At 31.2% G+C, this 23,927-nt stretch overlaps 2 protein-coding genes across 5 annotated transcripts in view; one reads left to right on the top strand and one right to left on the bottom strand.

Moving 5' to 3' along the window:
* LOC139489225 (uncharacterized) overlaps positions 1–23,163 on the bottom strand; it is a 47,947-nt gene extending 24,784 nt beyond the window's left edge. Inside the window, exons 1-6 of the mRNA XM_071275441.1 lie at positions 23,064–23,163; positions 17,203–17,298; positions 15,695–15,786; positions 12,081–12,404; positions 9,840–9,949; positions 2,339–2,513 (exon numbers count right to left, since the gene is read on the bottom strand). Coding sequence (XP_071131542.1) covers positions 2,339–2,513; positions 9,840–9,949; positions 12,081–12,404; positions 15,695–15,786; positions 17,203–17,231 — 730 coding nt within the window. The 5' untranslated portion in view covers positions 17,232–17,298; positions 23,064–23,163. The remainder of the gene's footprint in view (positions 1–2,338; positions 2,514–9,839; positions 9,950–12,080; positions 12,405–15,694; positions 15,787–17,202; positions 17,299–23,063) is intronic.
* LOC139489226 (BAI1-associated protein 3-like) overlaps positions 1–23,927 on the top strand; it is a 248,385-nt gene that overhangs the window by 172,951 nt on the left and 51,507 nt on the right. The gene's annotated exons all lie outside the window — the stretch shown is intronic.

Here is a 23,927-nt window from a genome sequence, read left to right as displayed (position 1 = left end):
TTGATGGAATGTTATTGTAAGACATAAATTATTTGGGCTGGTATTTATTTTAATTTTTTTTTAAGTCCGGATGGCCCTTTATGTTAAATATCTTACTAGCCCCGTGAGTAAAATAAATACGTATTTAAGGTCCCATGAATTATTTATATTCCATTAGGACAAAGACAGAAATTGTTTTGTGTTGAGGCGAGGTAGGTGGAGTGAAGATATGCTGTTCCCGTCATTGACCAGACTATTAATATTGACATAAAAGAAAAATGAATTAGTGATCTGCCGTAATTATTTACAGGTTTGAACGAATGTGATTGATTATCTTACTTTTATTTAAGAAAATAAGCTTTCAACTAATTCTGATCAACAAATTTTATTTTGAAATATGTACATTTTCACAATACTAATATTCTTACCTTCGATGACGTTTTGTGTGCGCTCAAAGCATATGAAGAACGTTATATAAGAATAATTAAATATACGTCATATGTTATTTCATCATATAATTTGTTGAATAAAAGTGATTCTACAGCTATTGTTTTTTTATTATTTAGTCTATGAATATAGTTTTGAATGTCCTATCGTTAAACGTAAAGTAATCAACAATCAATCAGTATATGAGAGAAACGAAGCTTCTATATTTATATCGTTTGGAGATAATTCTATAAAACTAACTCTCTTTGTGAAAACTGTTAAGATAACTAGATTATATAACGCAATAGCTTTGGAAGCAAGCAAACAGAAAAACTAGAATAAAGAAGCCTACAAGTCTAATCTATAATCTTGTAGAATATTTCATTGACTATGCAGACTATTATTCTGCTTAAAAACTGTTTGATAAATTATTTTCATCTTGAAATTAGTAATATAGTATGTGACCAAACACGACTTTAAATCAAGGAGACACTTATTTGTTTTTACATAGTGTAGCATAACATGCGTATGAATGTGTGGTTATAATGTTGAACAGGAATCTAAAAGGCTTTAGGATAAGTAAAAAATATGTGTGATAGAATGCAGTTTGAAATATTGTAAATTTCCGTTTTTTGTATTATTTTTTGTTATTAAAAAATGGTCACTAATGTATCCAATTTTTAATTTCAGTTAAAATATTAGCTTTATTTTTTAGTAACAAGGTAATAAAGTTGAGTAAATCTGACTTTAAGTTAGAACGGCAGAATTTTAAAAGTTAAATCCAGAAAACAGCCTCGGACGAATATATTTATAAATTGCTTTCATTTTTCAAGCAGTATGTGTTTTATAATCAATAATAGCTTAACTGTTTAACGTGCGTAATTTATCATAAATTAAATAAAGGCAACAGTAGTTAACTGCATTTCAAAAGTCATCAATCGATTAAGAGAAAATAAATCCGGGTTACAAGTCTAAACCGAAGGAAACAAGTCAACTTTAAGTGAAAAACAACGGAACAACAGGCATGGTAAATGACATATAAGAAAAATGGTGGCTTGAATCTGTTTTATATTTGTGACCCGGTACTTATCCATTTCGTAATTGTGTTATTGTGCTATGGTATTTTTTTGTATTCTTGTCCTTGATTTTAGCTTATGTGCCTTGTTTATATTTCTTTTTATGTTTCTTTGTTACATTTATGTTTCTTTTTATATTGATTAAGATTATTACACAATATTGACTGTTGTACCCTATTTTGATATTTTTGCCTACTAGTATTCTGTCTGCTTGAATTGATTACACGTTGCAATACAATGAAAGTGTTTGCGACTGTCATATAAGGGAGAAGTTTAGCTAGCTATAAAACCATGTTCAATCTCCAAAAGAAAATGCTTGTACCAAGTCAGGAATTTGACTGTTGTTGTGTTTGAGCTTTTGGTGTTGCCATTTGATAAGGGACTTTCCGTTTTTATTTTTCCTAGGTATTTTTGTGATTTTACTTTTCCTATGGCCATGTTTAAAAATACCGCTAAAACGACAACACTGCTTGACAGGAATACAATACAGAAAACTGCATGAACGAATAATACAATAGTACCTTACAACATGTTATCCGCAGAACAACAACGGATATGCATTAACTCTTTTGTTTCCAACTACTTAACATATTACGTTTTAGTGTACATTTTATTGCAGATTATTAATCCCCGGATATAGCATCAGCTCAGTAGTTAGTACTGACCTCCTTTATAATAAACTTTTCGAACATTGTCTGTTGATAAATTGTGAAATTAAATTGGCTTTAAAGTATTTGGCTTTAAATTTATATTTGATTTTCTATTTATAATTATGAAGGCATTGGATACAGAAACGCAATCAAATAAGCTATTATATCAAAATACAAATTGTATGTACATGTATCATTGTATAATACCTTTGCAGTCATCAATGTATTGATTAAGTACTTCAACTTTCTGGTTTCCATAGTGGCAAGTTATAGTTGCATTTCCTCTGCATGGATTGATAGGATGGGTAACTTCTAATTCAACATCAAAGAAGTTTCTTGTTTTCGTTGAATTAATTTCCATGAATTGTGTGATATTCCTATCCTGAAATGAAACAAGATTTTTCTTCTACCCAATCAATGCAATTGAACGGCCAACTCAACAACTTAGAAGAAGTCCATTAGAAATCAATTGATGAATTAATTTAAACATTAAAATAGAAAACATCGACGGTTCAAATGATTTTTATTATTAAATAAATGAAATGATGATGTTCACATTACAATTTGTACAAAGTTAGAATGCTAACTATAACTTTTACACAACATGTATACACACAGATATATATTAATGTCCAAAAAGTGTCAAAAACATATTCCATAATTGATTAAACCCAAAATTTAAGGACAAAGCTATTGCTTTTGGTCTACTAGTATTGTAATAAACTATATGATAAATACATAAACATACTTATTGTTGCAGATATGGAATATAATGAATACAAAATGTCTGTACAAATTGTAATACAAATTACAATTTGTACAAAATTTGAAGAAAATTCGCCTTTGACTTGTACAGTAATTCATAACATGGATTTTGGCGAAGAAATCATTGATACGCACTATAGGACGATTGTTATTAAATGACCATACAGTAAATCTTATTTACCAAATTGGAATTTTTTATCATTCGTTTTGAGCAGGTGAGTGAATTGTGGCATCGAGTATTTTATTTTTTGACTTTTACTTTTAACCCTTTTGGAACACTTTGCAATGATTTTGGGGACAACTGCTAAAATAACTCATCAAAGCAATATATTCCATGTGTTCAACACTACTTGACGTAGTTGGTGTAATAGAACAGTCATGCGTACACTAATGGCAAGCACAATAGGCTAAACTGACGTATGACACTGACATTGAAAACCCGACTATTCCTATCATGAAGAGTCCACTGTGTGGCCGATAGATCCGAAACAAATATCTTACCACGAAAAGGAGATAAAAATAATCAGAACGTTATTTTTGGAGGTATTATCATTATGCATATTCCGTAGTATGGTTGTGCCCCAACTTATCCATTAAATATCTGAGACATAGCTGTTGAATCTGGAGAAGTTAGTTCCACATTGAAACAGCTGTATGAATTCTAACAGGGTTTTCATTTGTCTAGAGTAAAGTGAAAGACACATGGCCAATAGATCCGAAACAAATATCTTTCCACGAAATTGAGATAAAAATAATCAGAACGTTATTTTTGGAGGTATTATCATTATGCATATTCCGTAGTATGGTTGTGCCCCAACTTATCCATTAAATATCTGAGACATAGCTGTTGAATCTGGAGAAGTTAGTTCCACATTGAAATAGCTGTATGAATTCTAACAGGGTTTTCATTTGTCTAGAGTAAAGTGAAAGACACATGGCCAATAGATCCGAAACAAATATCTTTCCACGAAATTGAGATGAAAATAATCAGAACGTTATTTTTGGAGGTATTATCATTATGCATATTCCTCAGTATGGTTGTGCCCCAACTAATCCATAAAATATCTGAGACATAGCTGTTGAATCTGGAGAAGTTAGTTCCACATTGAAACAGCTGTATGAATTCTAACAGGGTTTTTATTTTTCTAGAGTAAAGTGAATGACACATGGTTCTTTTTTACAGCAACGGTTTCTGAGCTTCAATTTTCACTTTGTGAAGCAGTTAAGGTGGATAGGGTGTATTCCTCCATCTTGGATTTTGAAATACCAGAAAACAATCGGTCTTGATCTTTAATAAAGTGTGCAAATTTTGAGAGTAGTAGGTAATTCATGTGTATGAAGATGACATGTTTTATCATATTTATTGTTGTTTTTTACAAAAAAACAGAACACTTTTATTAGTATGAGGTTGACTTCTTACATGAAGTTCTTACGAAAAAAGATAAGAAGGTAGCAATATCCTTTAACTTTATGTCTTGCTATAAAGATGATGTTCTCTCACTACATGATACAACATTTGGTGACTATGTTGAACGAGTCTACCCCATCGAACTAGAGATAAAGGATACTACAGATACAGTTATGTGCGCCTCATATCTTGACTAACATTTAGAAATTGACAATGAGGATCGACTGAAAACAAAACTTGACGACAAAAGAGATGATTTCAGCTTACCAATTGTTAACTTTCCATTTCTATGACGCAACATTCCAGCAGCCCCTGTATCCGGAGTATATATCTTCCAAATGATACGATATTTTGGGCTTGTATTTCCTATCATGATTTCCTTGATATAATAGAGGATTGTTGCTCACAAGGAAGCTATTAAACCAAGAGTTCTAAATGATGAAGTTGAAATCGTCCCTTTGTAAATTTTACGGACGCCATCCCGAATCGGTTGACTAGAATAAGACTATCTAATCGGATTTGTAATAACATTAGCAACACAGCGGGTGCAACATGTGAAGCAGATTCTGCTTACCCTTCCAGAGCACCTTAGATCATCCCCAGTTTTTGGTGGGATTCGTTAGTTTTCTATGTTGTGTCTTTTGTACTATTATTTGTATGTTTGTCTATTTATTTTTAGCCATGGCGTTGTCAACTTATTTTCTATGAGTTTGACTGTCCTCATACCTGTATCTTACGTCCCTTTTTTTTAATCTTTTTTTTTTAAGAAGCATGATATAGACTTCATTTTGGCAAATTATTAAAACAAATCTATGGATTATATAATTTAGACACCCAACTACCATTAAACGCCTTTAAAACAGGTTGTCATGGTTCTTTCGTGTAAATGCAAAGGCGACTACAACACTTATAATGTAAACGTGTAAGTCAAAAGATGTTGTTAAATTTCGGTTGCCATGATTCAGCCAACTGCTCAAACGAATGACAAATAACTACTTTTATGTATTGTTTATAAGGTGTACTGTGGTAATCTAATAGCAATTTGTAAAATGTATCAATGCATTATTTCACCAAAATCTATATTATAAATTGGTGTACAAGTTAATTTTCTTCAAATTTTGTACAAATTATAATGTGTACAAAGTCAAATATAAATTATAATTTGAACGGTTTTTTGTTTGTACAAAATGATAACTTGTACACTGCATGTACATGTATATATAGAAACATTAAAAGACCAACATTATAACGTGATATGTATCTAGAATAGGTGATAATGCACAGATAACAAAACACTTATAACAGTGTTAAGATTTATGCAACGATTTCAATATAGGGCAGTTATTTACGAGCAAGAATAGCTACAATGTATAGACTGCGAGACTTATGTGAACATGTTTCCTTGTTCATTTTTCATAATACATGAACTCATTTGATTATTTGCCTGTCCATTCTTCTCTTTATTTTGCTGTACACTAATTGAGTTATTTACTTTTGAAATACTGCGATCAGTTTTATCTTATCACATATGAATACATATTGAGAACGTTCAATATCTTTACTTTAAAGAAACAAACACACATTTTCAATTTTTTTCAATTCTAGTAATCAAAGAGCAATATCTTTGTCCTTAAATTTTGTGTTTATCAATTACGGTATAAGTTTTTGACACTTTGTCGACAACATTATGGGAAGGATTCATGGTGATTTGATTGAAATAAGACAGCAGTACTTTACCGATGTTTATATCTCATCAATTGATGAAAAAGACGAAACCAGGCTACACACAAAAACTTAGAGAGACTTGTCAATCCCAATAGCCAATCTGAATAGGAGAGATGTCAGATGCGTCAAAAGGGAATTGTGATATAAAATCCTATAGTTTCACTTTCATCAGACATATTTGTTCGTCGCAGTGTATTAAATTGACAACTTCGAATAAGGGATCATGGTAAGATGACATTGTGCATATCAGTTTTCATTCAACTAATCATTTTAAGTAAAGTCGAGCATGAACTGTATCTACAAACAAAGATTGCTTAATTTATCAAAATTTCAATGGTCGTTCTATACAAAGCGAAGAAACTGTCCAATTACGAGACACCTCTTAAGAACAGGACATACCTTTGATAATATCACCTTTCAAATAATTGAGGTAAACCAAAATTGAGACTCCGACAAGAGAAAACATAGAGAAAGGTTCTGGATGCATCAGCTACGTACTTTTGAACCTGATGGACTTAATGAGATGGATGAAAAACAGTTCTACCCAAAACCAAAGGAATAAATCATGAATGTCATTCTATTTAACTAAAACAACTATTTGTTTAGATTTAAAAATTGTTATGTACAATAAACGGCAAAAATATGTTTTATATATCCCATCAATCAATATGTTAAACTTTTACACAAATTTTGTGTAGCCGTCAAGCTACAAAGATATTTTTTGTCATGCATTTAATTTCATCTAGATAGATGCACACGCCCGATGAAGCTTATTTGTTTAGCGAAATATTGCGTGAATAATATATAAAATATAACAACTAATTTTATAACACTAATTAGTGTGTTAAAGTTACATTCTTAGACACTTATATACATTAAAGAAGATGTGGTATGGTTACCAACGAGAAAACTCTTTACAAAAGACCAAATGAAACAGAAATTTACAACTATAGGTCATCGTATTGCTTTCAAAAATTAGCAAAGCCAATACTGCATTTAAACGCACTTTTTATATTGACAATTGTTTTTCGTTAAAGTCATATGAAACGTCAAATTGAAAGAAATATGACTCATATGTTTTTATAACTAAATGGATAGTTATCATTATAAAACATATGTATGTTCCACACCATATGGGTAATTGGACTGTACGCATACGGTCCGGACCGTATGCGTATACTCGTGCGGTCTTGTACGAGCTGGATCTAAAATGTATTTGGGTAAGTATGGGTTAATTTTAGGCAAACATTTCTTTTATTGGCTTTTACAAATCTATATCACTACAATTATATGAATAAAATGAATAAGTGAACATTTAATTTTAATCAAATAGTATTAAGTTAATTGTCTATATGAATCCTTTTATTTTTTCCTTATTGTATTTCCATAAACTTGTTTTTTAATTTCTGTCCAGTATTTTTGTTGGTTTTTGTAAAGTTCGTAAATATTCTCAAAAAAAATCTTCTAACATTATGATGACTTCACATAACTTCAATTTCAATGAGTGAAAGTTAATTCCATGCAATTTGCTAAATACAGGAGATTAACAGATAAAAATAACCTCTCTTTTTTAAATAGTTAAAATATTAAGCTTTTATTCAATTTACAATTTAACATTTAAAATTGATTCGAGATGTCAGTTATCTTGATCTCTAAAATATATTCTAGTCTAATCAGATCAATAGTGTTTAAAAAATGTAAAAGATTAATTTTTTTAGGACTTATTGATGTCATTCTATATAAAATTTAGGCAATTCATTATTTCTCTATTGAATAAATACATTCAAAATATTCATTACAGCAAAATATGATAATATTTTTCTTGTCATATAAACATACTTTAACATGTTCCATGTTACAGCAGTTTATATTTTCTATTACTTGTTTTTCTTGTGTAAGAGACATCATATAGGATTCAAATAGATGATCTCGAAGTTGTTTTGTTAATTTTACAATCCAGGAAGAAGTGTTCTTCATCGTCCATAAAGTGGCGCAGTTTGCATATTATATCCTCTGAAGGAATTTTGTATTATCTACTGTATTATAATAATTATCCTTTCCTTGATCTTGATATCTATATCACTAACGGAAAGCTGAATACTAAAATTTATGATAAAAGAGATGATTTTTTCATTTCCTATCGTTAATTATCCATTTTTAGATGGTGACGTTCCCTTGTCACCATCTTACGGTGTTTATATATCTCAACTTGTACGATTCGCTCGTGTATGTAACAAAGTTTTAGATTTTAACGAGAGAAATTTATGTATTACTGAAAAATTATTACACCAGGTTTTTCGATATCACAAACTAGTCAAAACATTTACTAAATTTTATCATCGGTATAAGGACATCATTCGTAAATATAGCTCAACATGCAGACTTCTTATACGCTCAGGTATTTCACATCCAATTTTTTATGGAAATATTCTTTATAAAGCACAAAGGTGTCAGTATTCACCTCAAAAACTAACAAAACCTTTGAATAGACTTATTAAGAAGCGATATAGTTACGATACTGTTGTAAGGTCATTAAAGATTGCATATTTTGGCGTTAATATTGATTCACTTATAGGGTCTTTGCATCGGAACTAAACACATTTATTCAAAACCAGTTGTTGGCATGACACGGGTTATGTTCTTCTCATATATGTTATGATGGTATGATACTAAACCCCTAACGGGAAGGATTGTGCCTGATGTTCATATGAAGTAATCATAATCTTTCAGCCAGTTTAATTGAAGTCTGGAGCTGGCATGTCAGTTAACTGCTAGTAGTCTGTTGTTATTTATGTATTATTGTCATTGTGTTTATTTTGTTTGGTTACATCTTCTGACATCAGACTCGGACTTCTCTTGGACTGAATTTTAATGTGCGTATTGTTATGCGTTTACTTTTCTACATTGGCTAGAGGTATAGGGGGAGGGTTGAGATCTCACAAACATGTTTAACCACGCCGCATTTTTGCGCCTGTCCCAAGTCAGGAGCCTCTGGCCTTTGTTAGTCTTGTATTATTTTAATTTTAGTTTCTTGTGTACAATTTGGAAATTAGTATGGCGTTCATTATCACTGAACTAGTATATATTTGTTTAGGGGCCAGCTGGAGGACGACTCCGGGTGCGGAAATTTCTCGCTACATTGAAGACCTGTTGGTGACCTTCTGCTGTTGTTTTTATGCCCCACCTACGATAGTAGAGGGGCATTATGTTTTCTGGTCTGTGCGTCCGTTCGTCCGTTCGTCCATCCGTCTGTCTTTCATTTTGTCCGTCTGTCCCGCTCCAGGTTAAAGTTTTTGGTCAAGGTAGTTTTTGATGAAGTTGAAGTCCAATCGATTTCAAACGTAGTACACATGTTCCCTATGATATGATCTTTCTAATTTTAATGCCAAATTAGAGTTTTTACCCCAATTTCACGGTCCACTGAACATGGAAAATGATAGTGCGAGTGGGGCATTCGTGTACTGAGGACACATTCTTGTTTTCTATGGTCGGGTTGTTGTCTTTTTGGCACATTCCCCATTTCCATTCTCAATTTTATTCTTTTGATCGCACAAAATTGGATTTTCCATGTATTATCTATATAAAATCTAACAATTTATTACAACCTGTGAGAAAAATTTTGGTGACTCTTCTTCATATTATCTTTTGGAAAAAAGGATGATAAAAACTACATTTTGCCAAATTAATAAAAAATTCTACAGATTTTAATTAAGATCCCCGTCCACCTTAAGAGTAAAATATAATTTGAATCCGGATAGACTGCTGTATCCTCCACATAAAATCATTATTTTTGTTAATGTTTTATCTTACCATTAATGATGCAAAGCAATTTGGACTCGGATACCCATTTCTAATATACATCTTGATATCTATGTTGCCTTCTTTAACGGAAATATTTTTGCGTACATCATCTGGAACAGCTAAAAAATATATTGAAATGTACCAGTTGTAGTTAGAAATTCAATAGATAAAAGCTAAGGAATTCGTTTATATTTGCTTTATGAGTTGTTTTAAAACAATAGTATGCAAGTATTATATCTTGAAAATGTAGTCATAATATAGCCTACAATTTATAGCACGGTTTTGCAGCTGCTGAACCTTGTTTCTGCAATTCCATTGTCGAAGAAACTCAAGAGTATGAATATCGAAAGATAATAGTAATAAAGCATATTGTTTTCCAATAAGGATGAGAATAAACGGCTTGGGAACAAAGTATAAATATAATTATAATCAGTAGATAGTGTAGCATAACTGTTCAAGCTGACAAAATTTAATGATCATGCTATTTTTTTCCTATCCCCATGGAAAGTTCATAATACAAGAAACGGCATGAAAATCCATCAGTTTTAATGGGGGTTTTTTTCAATGAAAACAAAAACGCCTATTCGTAAATCAATATAACACTTTATAAATTAGTTGAGTCCCAAGCATTTGTTAGATTGATCTTCACCTGCTATAAAAACACAAAAATACTTAACTCCGAGGAAATTTCAAAACGGAAAGTCCCTAATATAAAGGGCAAAATCAAAAGCTCAAACACATGAAATGAATGGATAACAACTGTCATGTTCCTGATTTGGTACAGGCATTTTCTTATGTATGAAATGAGGATTGAATCTGGTTTGATAGCTTGCTAAACCTCTCACTTGTATGACAGTAGCATCAAATTCCATTATATTGACAACGATGCGTGAACAAAACAAACTGAGTTACATAGTCGAAAGGGTTCAAAAGATTAGTAGAATCAATCTCAGGTAGAAGACCCACTGCAGAAAATATTTAAATGCTCACTAAATGCCTTCGGGCACCAAGCCGACCGTGCGAGGGCTGTATAGCCAGTCACGGTCGTTAAACACTTCCAGTTGTTGTCTCAGGTAGAATTATTTTCCTTATTTCCATTCTTAATTTAATTTGCTTTAGGAAGTTGAAAATTTAGTTGCTTGATATTTTTTGACTTCATTGACTTAAGACAGAACAGAATATGTAAAATTAAACAAGCACTTTTTGATTAAGTATAAATTAGTTGTATGAATCTTAAAAGTGTATGTTGTTAGTTAATGGTACATAAAGTTTTGTCGGTTAAATCTTTAAAAATAAAGCAACAGTAGTATACCGCTGTTTAAAAGTCATAATTTGGACTGTAAGAAAACAAATCTGGGTTACAAACTAATAGTTATCAAATCAAAGGTACCAGGATTATGATTTAGTACGCCAGACGCGCGTTTCTTCTCTACATAAGACTGATCAGTGACGCTCAAATCAAAATATTAATAAATAAAGCGTAACAGGTACAAAGTTGAAGAGCATTGAGGATCCATAATTCCAAAAAGTTGTGCCAAATACATCCAAGGTAATCTATACCTGGGATAAGAAGAACAGAGGGAAACACATCAACTATAAGAGGAAAACAACGACATAACAGAAACACTGATGTTCAACAAAAAAAAACACAATGCAACATACATAAAAACGACCTTTTGGATAACAACTGCCATATTACTGACTTGGTAACTGACATTTGAAGAATAAATGGTCGGTTCAACCTGGTTTTGTGGCTAGCCAAACTTCGCACTGCATGTTAATGTGTAGTATACTGCTAAAATGTCAACAGTGCACGACAGAAAAACAGTAAAAATAAATGCAAAATCACTCAGGATAGCGAGATATATAAATTAATAATATTATAGTACATTTTGACGTGTTAACAACCGAATAACAACGAACACCTAAAATAACTTAGGACAGAACAAAAAAACAGCATAATTGAAATTACGAACTATGCGTCACCAGAATAAAAAACGAGATTAGGTTTGTAAATATGTTATTTGAATTATTTTATAAAAGTTACATGAATATGAAAATAGAATTGTGTAAGTAATTTTGTAATTCATAGAATCATCTAATTAAGTCGGTATTACTTCTAAAACAAACTGTAAAACAAATAAATCGTGTACATATAGTTGCTTTAAACTAAAATCATATAAAAGAACTGGGTGATTAATTATCGCTACTTTTACATACGAATATAACAAGTACGCTAATTATACCTACAGACAAAATCTTTGCGGTTCAGTTTTAAGGTCATCTTGTGCTGCGTCTTAATTCCATAATAACAAGTATAGTCACAATTAAGGTCATCCATTGTGAAATTATGAATGATCAACGTATATACACATGGTGCTCCTTCTTTCACGTGATATTTAGTGTCGTTCTTGCAATTCATATTTTGACATAACACTGTTTGACTGCTTCCTCCAATCCACTGTCGAACCCGACTATTACACTTATAATGTTTTACACCAATATCACAGGAAAGTTCACATTTATTACCAAATATGACAGGTTTAGAATGTAAGTTCCAAGTAACAGGGATATCTGAAAATTCATAAATCAACCGAACGGTAATATTTACAAATCAAAGTAAATATAACAAAGTGCTTCGATACTTTTATTGTGATACAATAATCATTTATTGACTGATATTTTAAAACAAATCCACTCTAAGATGAATTAATTGAATATTGAACATATGTGTAAGTGTTCAATTGCTGTAACTTAGGAAAGTTGTGTTACATCAAAAGTAAGAAAAATGCAGATACCAACTAATAATTGTTATTACTACTCTCCAGCCCAGCAGTCAGCACTTCTGTGTTGACTTGAGTTATCAGTGATATGTTTATAATTATAAATAAACTGTAACAAAACTTCGATTTTTTTAAATACTTAGGCTTTTTTACATCTGTAATTGACTACCGTTGCTGTATTTGTCAAAACTTTTAGGAATGTTTGGCCCTCAATGCTCTTCAACTTCGTACTTAATTGGCCTTTTTTACATTTTTTGATTCGAGCGTCACTAATGAGTCTTTTGTAGACGAAACGCACGTTTGGCGTAAATTTTAAAATTTCAATCCTTGTATCTATGATCAGGCTTTTTTTTCTATAACAAAAATAACTTTTAAACAGGCAAAAGGCCAAATATCGATCGAGTATTTGCAACAGATCTAGAACAGGTAATTTTTAGTGCACTGCCAAATTCCAATTATAATAAATCCATGTTTTCACAGATTAAAATACCAATAAGTACACCTAATAGTATAAACGGAATAAGTTTGAAAACAGCATACTTAATGTACGAGAAGAATAATATTCTACAATTTCAAAGTCACTGTTTGATTGAAACAAGCCGATATCAAATACATTAACGAAATAATTTTGAAAGTAGCATACGCAATGTACGATAAAATATTCTACAATTTCAACGTCTCTGTTTGATTGAAACAAGCCGAGATCCAATACATTCGAATAACATTTTTCTATACTTTTCAATACCTAAATCTTAAAGTTTGTATAACAATGGTTTCAAGTTAACAAAAGCATCAGGCGAACCCATATCATCAGTAAGATAACTAAGAAAAACAAATATTTTTAATGAAAAAAAACATTATTATATTAATGCCTAGGATGAGTAAATATGTGATAATTCGAAATTTTAAACCCCAAAAAAAGAAACTTCCCGAATTACACAAACAGACAAAAGAAGGAAAAAACAATGATGGCAAACAGCAACAAACGAAAAAACACTAGACTTAAGCACTTGTGACGGTCAGGTTTAGAATATTGAGATATTACACAAGTTTGGGAGAACTGAACCCGACCACAAAATAATGACATAATAATGTGTCGGACTTACCAGCTCGATACAGAGCCAAAAATAAAGAAACAAAAGTTTTATTGAAGTCTGAATATGTTTGTATAATAACACTTTCAAATTTCCCAGCAGGTCAAATATTCTGAAAACTGATATGCCTCAATAGTATCAAAAAGAACTGTTTGATAACACCAACTGCCATATCCTGACTTGGTGCAGGACATCTAAAGAAAAATATGGTGTGTTGAACCTGATCTCAATGCTAGCAAACCTTCCGTTTATGTAGCAATGTGAAAAAAAATATCGTTCAAATTACAAAGAGGGACGAAAGATACCAAAGGAACAGTCAAACTCATAAATCTAAAACAAACTGACAACGCCATGGCTAAAAATGAAAAAGACAAACAGAAAAACAATAGTACACATGACACAACATAGAAAACTAAAGAATAAACAACACGAACCCCAGCTTACTGATATCCAAATGATATCCGAGCTCGAAATATAATTTGTCTCTTAACTGTTTTAATCGAATATTGACAAGACAGTTATTAAATAATCTTGCATAGATACGTACATGTTCAGAGGGTACCTTTTTGTATGCAATTTCACCAAAAGGTTGGTACAGTAGTTGTCGTTTGTTTATGTAATTAAACGTGTTTCCCGTTTCTCGTTTTTTTAATATAGATTAGACCGTTAGTTTTCCCGTTTGAATGATTTTACACTAGTAATTTCGGGCCCCTTTGTAGCTTGTTGTTCGGTGTGAGCCAAGGCTCCGTGTTGAAGGCAGTACATTGACCTATAACGGTTGTCTTTTTTAAATTGTTATTTGGATGGAGAGTTGTCTCATTGGCACTCACACCACATCTTCCTATATCTATGATATATCTTGTTTTTATTAAAATTATATAATGGTCATACTTGTATGGACTTACGAATGGTAAGTTTTAGAACAAGATATAAAGTCGCAAACACTTTACCAAAATAGGTCTACTATTCTAACGGATAATTATTTTTTAATAATCCACCTACCACTGTGTTAACCTAAGTTAACGTTCAGTATTATAACTTTTGACTTACGATCTTTTATCCTCCCAAAGGCAATTTTTGATATGAAAGGATTGAAAAGACGTGTATTTTGCACAGTGAATATTTGTCTACAGACTAGGCATGATTCCACTAGACCGCAATGTCTGATATAAATTATTATTCAAACTATACTCTTAAATACTTTAATGCAAAAAAGCTGGGTTTCTGCCTCATTGACAATTATCTACTCTAATTTATAAAATATATATCATATCTCAGTTTTTTTTATGTTCCTTCAAATTGTTATTTTTGACATAAGAGAAAAAACAAACGAAACATTGTATTCCAGATGTCAGGTTTGAACATCGTTGTAATGGAATGATCTTTTGTATGATTACGGTTGTTAAACAATAGTTGTTGCCACTGTAAATAAATATCCATATGCTAATTACACTTGCAACACTTATAACGTACAAGGATTTTCTTCTTTTTTTCTTTATCATAGCAATACATACATGTGGTATAAGTTGTATAGTACAAGTAGTGAACTATGATATCATTTTTTTTCTCAAATGAAGTGTGATAAAAGTAACATTCATAAAATTAATAAAACAAATTTAGCTCGAGATACAAATTACGATATAAAAAAAATATTCCAGGTACACGTATCGAACCTAGTACTGTTTATCATCAATAAACTTTTGTTACAACGACTAAACGATCACGGCTATGAGTAGCTTGATTACAAATTTTACATAGTTATAAATCTAAAACTAAAACATGTTTTAGATGTTGAAAAAATAATTAAGATCTAAAGTTATTATTAACTTTTGTTAATTTGTCGAATGCCTAAATATAGATATGAACCATGTGGATATTATCATTCTAAATACAAAAAAAACATTGAAGTACTAAGTATTCAAGAAAGTTTGGACATATTAGGTGTGAATTTAATCATCACCTGTATATCAAATCAAACAAAATTTACCTGAGGGTGGATGAACACCATAGACAGATACAAATTGTGTAGCCAATATAGTAACAAATATAAAACTCGATAACTGATTCAGATGTTCTAATCTACGAAAAGAATGTTATATATGGTTAACTTTTTTTCATAAACATTTATTTAACGCCAAACAGTACAAAAACATACCATTGATAATATTCCTTTAAAATTAGTGTAAATGGAAACTAGTATAGTTAGAAAAGCTATTTTTTTTCAGCTTCTTAGACATTTAAGGAGAAACATAGGTAAGAAGAATACGCATGCAATATTTACAATCGTGTTGTGGGTTTCAATGCCCATTTCAAGACTTATGGTATGTAAATGTATGTCAATATTAGTGCATATATGAAGTGAAATACAAGCCTATCTGAACGACTTTAATCGTTGTGTTATGTAAGGGGTATATTTAACATAGCCATCAAGCGCATAGGTTGACTAGACACTACTTTTCTTTAAAATGTCCTGTAACAAGTCGGGAATGTATCAGTTGTTATCTAATAGTTCGTTTCTTTATATGGAACATTTTCGTTTTGATTTTTGTTGCACTTGTTCTGTTGTTCCGTTGATTTCATCTTTTAGTTGATGTGTTGGTGTCAGTTTGGAACCAAATTTGTTTTCTCTCAATCGATTTATGACTTTTGAACAGCGGTATACTACTGTGAGAATGTCAGCCTTCAAAATTTAGTTTTCATATTGTTTTTTTTTCTCCTTTTACTCCTTTGACATAAATTTATTCCTGTACTTGTGTGGCAGTTGTTATTCAATCTTTTGATGTGTTTGAGCTTTTGATTTTGTCATTTGATAAGACACTTTCCATTTTGAATTTTCCTTGGAATTCGTAAATTATTATATTATACATTTTAAGGTAGAAGAAAACAAATACGATGGACAATTCGTAAACTCATAACAATGGAAATGCCTACATGTGAACCATATCAATTTGGAGTAAAACATATTAATTGTTTACTTGAGTTTTTAGGGATTGTATGTATGAAAATAGAATACTCTATATTATCGGTAATTTTATGTAAAAGAAATATAAACCACAAGGTCGATTCTACTGGTGGTCGACCTTTCGTGATGAAGAATGTCATCCACACTAAGAGAACTGTGATTATTTATGATACATTTTAAAACTCTTCGACATCAACAGCACTTACGCCAATTTTTACAAATCCTAATCAGTGTAGTAACGCCCTTGATTTTGAATTCAGCAGAAGATACCAAGACCATATTATAACAGTCGAAAGATGTTTACCAGACCTAAACGTTTATTAGATATTTAAAAATCTATTTTTTTCAAACGAATATGTGTAATAGAGCGGAATCGGAGATCTGAGAAAGATTCATTGATTTCTGAACAGATCAACAATCAGAGTGCAATTCTAATGAAATCGTAATCGCCCATTTGATGAAAATTGAATACTAGATATGTTAAATATCAAGATGATATAGCAGTATCAATAGAAGAATGAAAATCTAATTACCTGTTTGCAAGTTTGGGGTAATAACCCATCTTCGCCGGTTAGGGGTGTCTATTGTAAATGATGTGGACCATTTATTCTTGCTCTTTAAATCTACATCTGAAAAAGTAACTTTTCTTTAAACGTTAAAAGGTGTAAAACCACAAAATCAGAGTGCATCTGGCAGCATACGAAAAAGGATCGAAATAGAATTCCCTTGAATTTTACTGTTGTAGCAAATTTATCCTACATTTCTTTGCAGTAAAAAAATCTTTGTCATATATATATACAACTCGTCTAAACATCAACCCAACAATGGTAGATCGGTAAATTTGCTTTCGCAAATTTTAAGCTCTTCCCTCGCCGGGATTCGAACCAATGCTACTGTGATATCGTGACACCAAATCGCCTGCACTGCAGCCGTCCCGCTAGACCACACTACCACCTGGGCTCTAATAATAAAGCTTTCAGTGGCCGTGTGTTACCTTTCCTCGTCAGTTTTTATCTAGCGGCGTACTACAGTACATATATATATATATATTGGGTGTTTCAAAACACCATTATTTTTTATTTTGGTGTTTCTTGAGGTACATGGTTACTAAAGCTTGTACACCGGAACAAAGACTGCTAATTTTTCTAGTGATGTCTATTTTCTTATATGCAATGAAACGTTATGTGGTTTTATTTTACTGTAGTCATTGATAGTACTGGACAATTCTTTACTCATATATAAAAAGGAAGATGTGGTATTATTGCCAATGAGACATGTACAACTATCCACAAAAGACCAAAATGACACAGACATTAACAACTATGGGTCACCGTACGGCCTTCAACAATGAGCAAAGCCCATACCACATAGTCAGCTATAAAAGGCCCCGATAGGCAATGTAAAACAATTCAAACGAGAAAACTAAGGGCCTTTTTTATGTAAAAAAAGTGAACGAAAAACAAATATGTAGCACATAAACAAACGACAACCACTGAATTACATGCTCCTGACTTGGGACAGGCACATACATCTTTACTCATGCCAATTTTTTCTTGCCAAGTTTTTGGATTTGAAACAAAGATAAATTCGACACATTTTTTTTGTAAAGTGGAAATTTTAAAAAAGACTAATGGGGGAAAATCAATGGTGGTATTTCACCTAAGGTAAATTTATATAATTTGTCAATCCTGCTATTTTTGTAATTTGGTTGACGTCTATGTTTTATTTGTTGCTTTTTGTATAGTCAAAGAGTTGTTCAATACGACAGATACACATGAAATAGTAACTAAGGCATTGTAAAGGGGATAGAATACTTCTTACCAGTCCTGATGTTTAATTTCTCAATGTGAATAAATAAATTAACGTGTAACATAATTCGTATTTTAGGAATAATTTCATGAAATACTGGAGAATAAGCTTCCACGTTTAGTTTATTGAAAATGTACATAAGATAAATTTCTGAGCTCACCCCCAGTTTTTGGTTGGGTTCGTGTTGCGTCCTTTTAGTGTTCTATGTTGTGTCTAGTGTACTATTATTTGTCTGCTTGTCTTTTTCTTTATTAGCCATGGCGTTGTCAGTTTGTTGTCGATCTATGAGTTTAGCTGTCCCTTTGATATCTTTCGCCCCTTTCTTTCAAAATGCAGAAAAATGAAGTAAGGTTTTTTTCTTGCCATTTTACACAATTGAAAAATAGTACGATCCTGACTTAAATTTATCACGATTCTAAATCTTTTGATATATTGCAATTTCGTTAAAAATGTGACATTTATTGCAGTTTTTATAACGTGTTACCTATTTCTGTCTAATTTCGTTTTGTGAATGAATAGATAATAGTAAAATATACTGCGTTGATGTTGTCGAATAATCACTTGAAATGCTGGTGAATAAAGATACACGTTTATGTACTTGCAAAATAAGTTTTAATCATACTCGATCATTGTCTTACACAATGCTATGATTTTTTTAGTTTGGAATGGGGTATAATTTTGTAAAGTGTAGAAAAGTCAAATGTTTCAATACTATTGCAAGATGAAATAGTCTTTGATTGTATGTGTTCTAAAAGATCTTTGTATTTTTTTAGTATGCACATCTGATTCACACCACCTGTACAATTGGCTGTTTTACAATAGCCCAGATTTGATTGCTGATAAAATTGAAATAATAATTTAGTAGCTTTTTTTAACACTTGACAAATCCATTAGCATACGGTAGATTGCAAGGACACTTATCATGCTTACACAGTTTAGAAACCAAACTCATAAATCGAAAATAAACTTACAATACACAAAACACAAAATTGTATTCATTTGCCAGCTTTAATCGACTACAGGTTTTCAAACAATCATGGTAATCATAAATCTGCCACAAACTCAATTACTTTTGATAACATTTTGGTTATTATTTCAATAAAAGGATAAGAAAAAACATCAAATATTGTTTATCATCAATATATCTTAGTTATCAAAAGTACCAGGATTATAATTTTACATAAGACTCATCAGTGACGATCATATTAAAATATTTATAAAGTCAAACAAAGACAAAGTTGAAGAGCATTGAGGATCCCAAATTCCAAAAAGTTGTGCCAAATACGGGTAAGGTAATCTATGTCTCAAATTTACATATATGTTTTTCTTATTAAACAAATAAATAACTTGTTAAAGAGGTTTGTATACCTCAAGCATGTTTAAATATAATTAATTATTAAAGGATATATTTATAATTTGATGCCAACAAAATGCTAATTTTATCATTTTTTGTTAAGATATAAACACATGTTGAAAGATAGATATTACATATGTATTATGTTTAAAACACTGGTATAGAAGTTTATTTCATTTCATTTAAAGCACTTGTCAAAAGTATGCTCAACACTGGCTATATGCAGAGTGAGTTCATAATCATTATAGAAATTTTAACAATTTATGTGTGCAGTGAATTAGTTGATTTTTCTTTTGAAATGGAACCCGATATACCGGTTTATCTATTTACAGAAAATATAGGAGTACTTTAGTTTGCTTAAAGATGAAATGAAGTTCGCAGTTCACAACATATCAAACAAAATCCTTATCATAAAGTGCTACAGTTATAACCTTTGTTGGTAATTTTGAAATTCATTGTAATCAGAATGTTCAAGATGTGTTATTCAATTCCCATAGGCGACAACAGTAGCCTTGTCTTCCAATACTCTGTCAATATCATAAAGGAGTAAGTTCGGTAAGGGTCATATTTGGCTCCAATAATAGAGTCCAATGCTACTAAGTAACAAATGTTTTAAGTTGACCTAAAGACAAGTGAGAAAGTTTTATAGAACAATTTCTGTCATAGTTATATTCTGAAGTGTTGATTTTTACATCCATGTTAGGTCAAAAAAAGGTTTTTGGCGAAATTTGAACAAATCGGCAGGATGTCATCCACATTTTAGATCAGGAAACATAGAGCGCAGCCGTTGACAAGCTAAATATTCAAGTAAGACTTGTAAAATATCATTTCAAACATTATTGTCAAATATCTTTTACATTAGAAAATGCCTGTACCAAGTCAGGAATATGACAATTGTTATCCATTCGTTTGATGTGTTTGGACTTTTGATTTTGCCTTTTGATTTTGGACTTTCCTTTTTGAATTTCCTCAGAGTTCAGTATTTTTGTGTTTTTACTTTTTACCCAATTTTCATTGTTTTTCGTGGAAAATCAAAATGAGTACTATTTGTGACGTCATGAATAAAATGCAGGAACGTAAATTTGCGACAAAAAGACTTATTTCCTGTCTAGGCACTGCATTAAAGATTATTCTTTGTGATATTGGTCAATGAATCTCAGTTTGAAATTTAGGCTAAAAAAGTGGGCCATTTTTGGGCCTTATCGAACCTGCTCCTTTGGATATAAATAATGGCTGGTTTCGAAGAGGACACATTTTCACACATGTGATTGAATTGTCGGGTTACGAAGTGAAATTAAAAATTCAACCATGAGAGGCCCTATGTGATACCGCTGTAGCAAGTGAAACGTCTTTATTCTCACACAGTTTAATTCTATAGGAATTCAGTCCTCTACAACTATTTAATAACTCCAAAGTTTTTACAATTTTGGGTCTTCTGTTAAGGGCATACGATACAGTTACAGGGTAGGTAATGACGTAGCTAACGTAAATTGTTATTTTCGCGACGTCGAACTTTGACTTATCGGAAAAAGATTCAGTTTTCGACTGATTTTCATCATTCAAACTTATTTAACTTGACAAAGAGTTCATGTACCCCTCTATTTTTAATGCCATTTGGTTTGATTACGCCAGAAGATTATGTGTACCAATTTTCATGAAAACGTAAATAGTGCAATTTTTTTAAATTGGATAAATATACAGCAAAAAATGACGTTTTTTCTACATTCATGAACATTTGATACATATGAGTTATTTCTGAATAAAAAAATGTATAAATTTTTAGAATACTTATAAAATACAGAAATTTCAAATTATTTAACAAAAAAAACATTTGTGTTTATCTTTTAAAACAAAAAAGCTATGTCTTTCTTTCGAAAGGGAAAATACGGCCACAAATCAGAATTTTAAGCAAATATACAAAATTTCGACCTCATTTTACTCAAAAAGTAGCACATGAAGGTATATTTTTTATTACATATTTTATTTAATCAGGTAAAAAATAGTCTATATGGAAATTTTTATCAAAATGTAAATACGGGATCAAAACTTTATCGTATGCTCTTAATAAAAAACACAAATGGTTAAGCGCAGTCAAGTAATTAAAGAGGGACGAAAGATACCAAAGGGACAGTCAAACTCATAAATCTAAAACAAACTGACAACGCCATGGCTAAAAATAAAAAAGGCAAACAGAAAAACAATAGTACACACGACACAACATAGAAAACTAAAGAATAAACAACACGAACCCCACCAAAAACTAGGGGTGATCTCAGGTGCTCCGGAAGGGTAAGCAGATCCTGCTCCACATGTGGCACCCGTCGTGTTGCTTAAGTGATTACAAATCCGGTAAATAGTCTAATTCGGTAGGTCATATTCATGAAAGGGAAGGGGGTTGTAGTTACGACGTAAGGAACATATCCGATATCATTTGTAAAATAGTATCATGTTCAATTGCCTTGAATAAAGATTTTTTTGTTCTACCTTTAATTGAGTATCCCATTCTGGGTGCATTATCGATATTGACTCGGATGTAATCATGATTGCTTGCCAATGTACATTAAGTCAATTAGTCAATTTGTGAAAAAGGTGTAATCATTTAAGTTAATTTAAATAATACAATCGACATTGAAAAATATAAGACCCAACTCTGAAAATGAGTTAAATCTTAAAATTAAAAAACGCCAAACTCGGTTAACGTTTTGAATACTCAAAATTCAACTGTAACAGTTAACATTTGGACGAAAAATCTGTTTTTCTTGAGATTAAAGAAAAATCCAATTCTTGAAAGTTTCATCACATTAAAAGATAGATGCTCCTCTCTTGTAGCTTATCAACCTTTAGTTACAGTTTAATAGCTGAATAGGTGACGCACTTTGTTTTTAAAGGTTTGACCTTCCCCTTTTACACAGAGTAGAGACAATATATTGTGATTTGCTACTGTGCATTTAAATATAGCAATTGATGCTTTTATTCAGACAGGTTTGTCTGTTTTGACTGATGGTGTATAACTTATAGCACAAAACGCATTTTTGTTGTCATCAAAAAGAGGACGATTATGGTCGAAAGTATAATGCAAGACCATAACAGACTCGATGTGCTAGATTTTGGATGTGGAAGAAGCGGACCGATTTAATTCTTAAACTACAAATACAATCATAACAAAAAAAAGTATATTCAATATAAAGTTTTAAAGTTTTGAACAACCGACATAAAGCATATTCACCCGACCTTTATAAGAATCAACTGTTAATGATGTATTCTTCTGATGTTTCAGTCTTGTTGAAATCTCGTTCTGGAAATGTTTCCAAGACATGCAATACAAGTGAAAAATATCAATGAATTTTAAAAATATTATAATCAAACATAACTCTGTGAAAACATTGTGTATTTACAATAAATAGTTTTTGAGGAAGTCCAGTTTTCAAATTTTACGACCAATCAAGTTAGCCTTTTTAGACGAAAATGGGCGAGGAATACAAAAAATGATTTTATAAAACAAATCGAAATAATATGCATATTGTTCTAAAAACTGAGAAAAATCACAAATTTACAAAATTAACACCATGGTAAATTTGACACAAAAAGCATCAAAATATGATAAAACTTTCCTGTATTTTTTTTAAGTTGAATTTATTCAGATTGGTCCACTTCATTTTTATTGAAAGTATGAAAAAAAGTTTTAAGTAGAACTGTAATTCTTTTCACGATAATAGCCCGAAAATAGTTTAAAATTAATGAAAATTAGGAAAATCACCAAAATTTGGTATTTGCAAAGGGTCGTAGCAAAAACAAAAGCGCATCACCATATGATTTTTTCTTCACCAATGTTTTTTTACAGTCATATAAACCCAAAACTTTGCCACCACCATCATCATATTATATTTTCTATGTACATCGAATGCAGGTTAACAAAAGAATAACACAAAACTCATATTAACTCACTGACCTATCCCAAGTCGGTAAACTTTCAAACTAACAATGGACAATGATAGTTATAGCTACTACTAGTTGCTACTGGCTTCTTCAATTTTTTAATGTTGTTTACAAGTGTTTGTAGAAAATAAAGATGTTGTTCTTAACCCTCTTTTTGTA

The sequence above is a fragment of the Mytilus edulis genome, chromosome 9 (genome assembly GCF_963676685.1).
Source record: "Mytilus edulis chromosome 9, xbMytEdul2.2, whole genome shotgun sequence".
Classification (NCBI taxonomy): Eukaryota; Metazoa; Mollusca; class Bivalvia; order Mytilida; family Mytilidae; genus Mytilus; species Mytilus edulis.
This window is presented reverse-complemented; position numbering and strand designations above follow the sequence as displayed.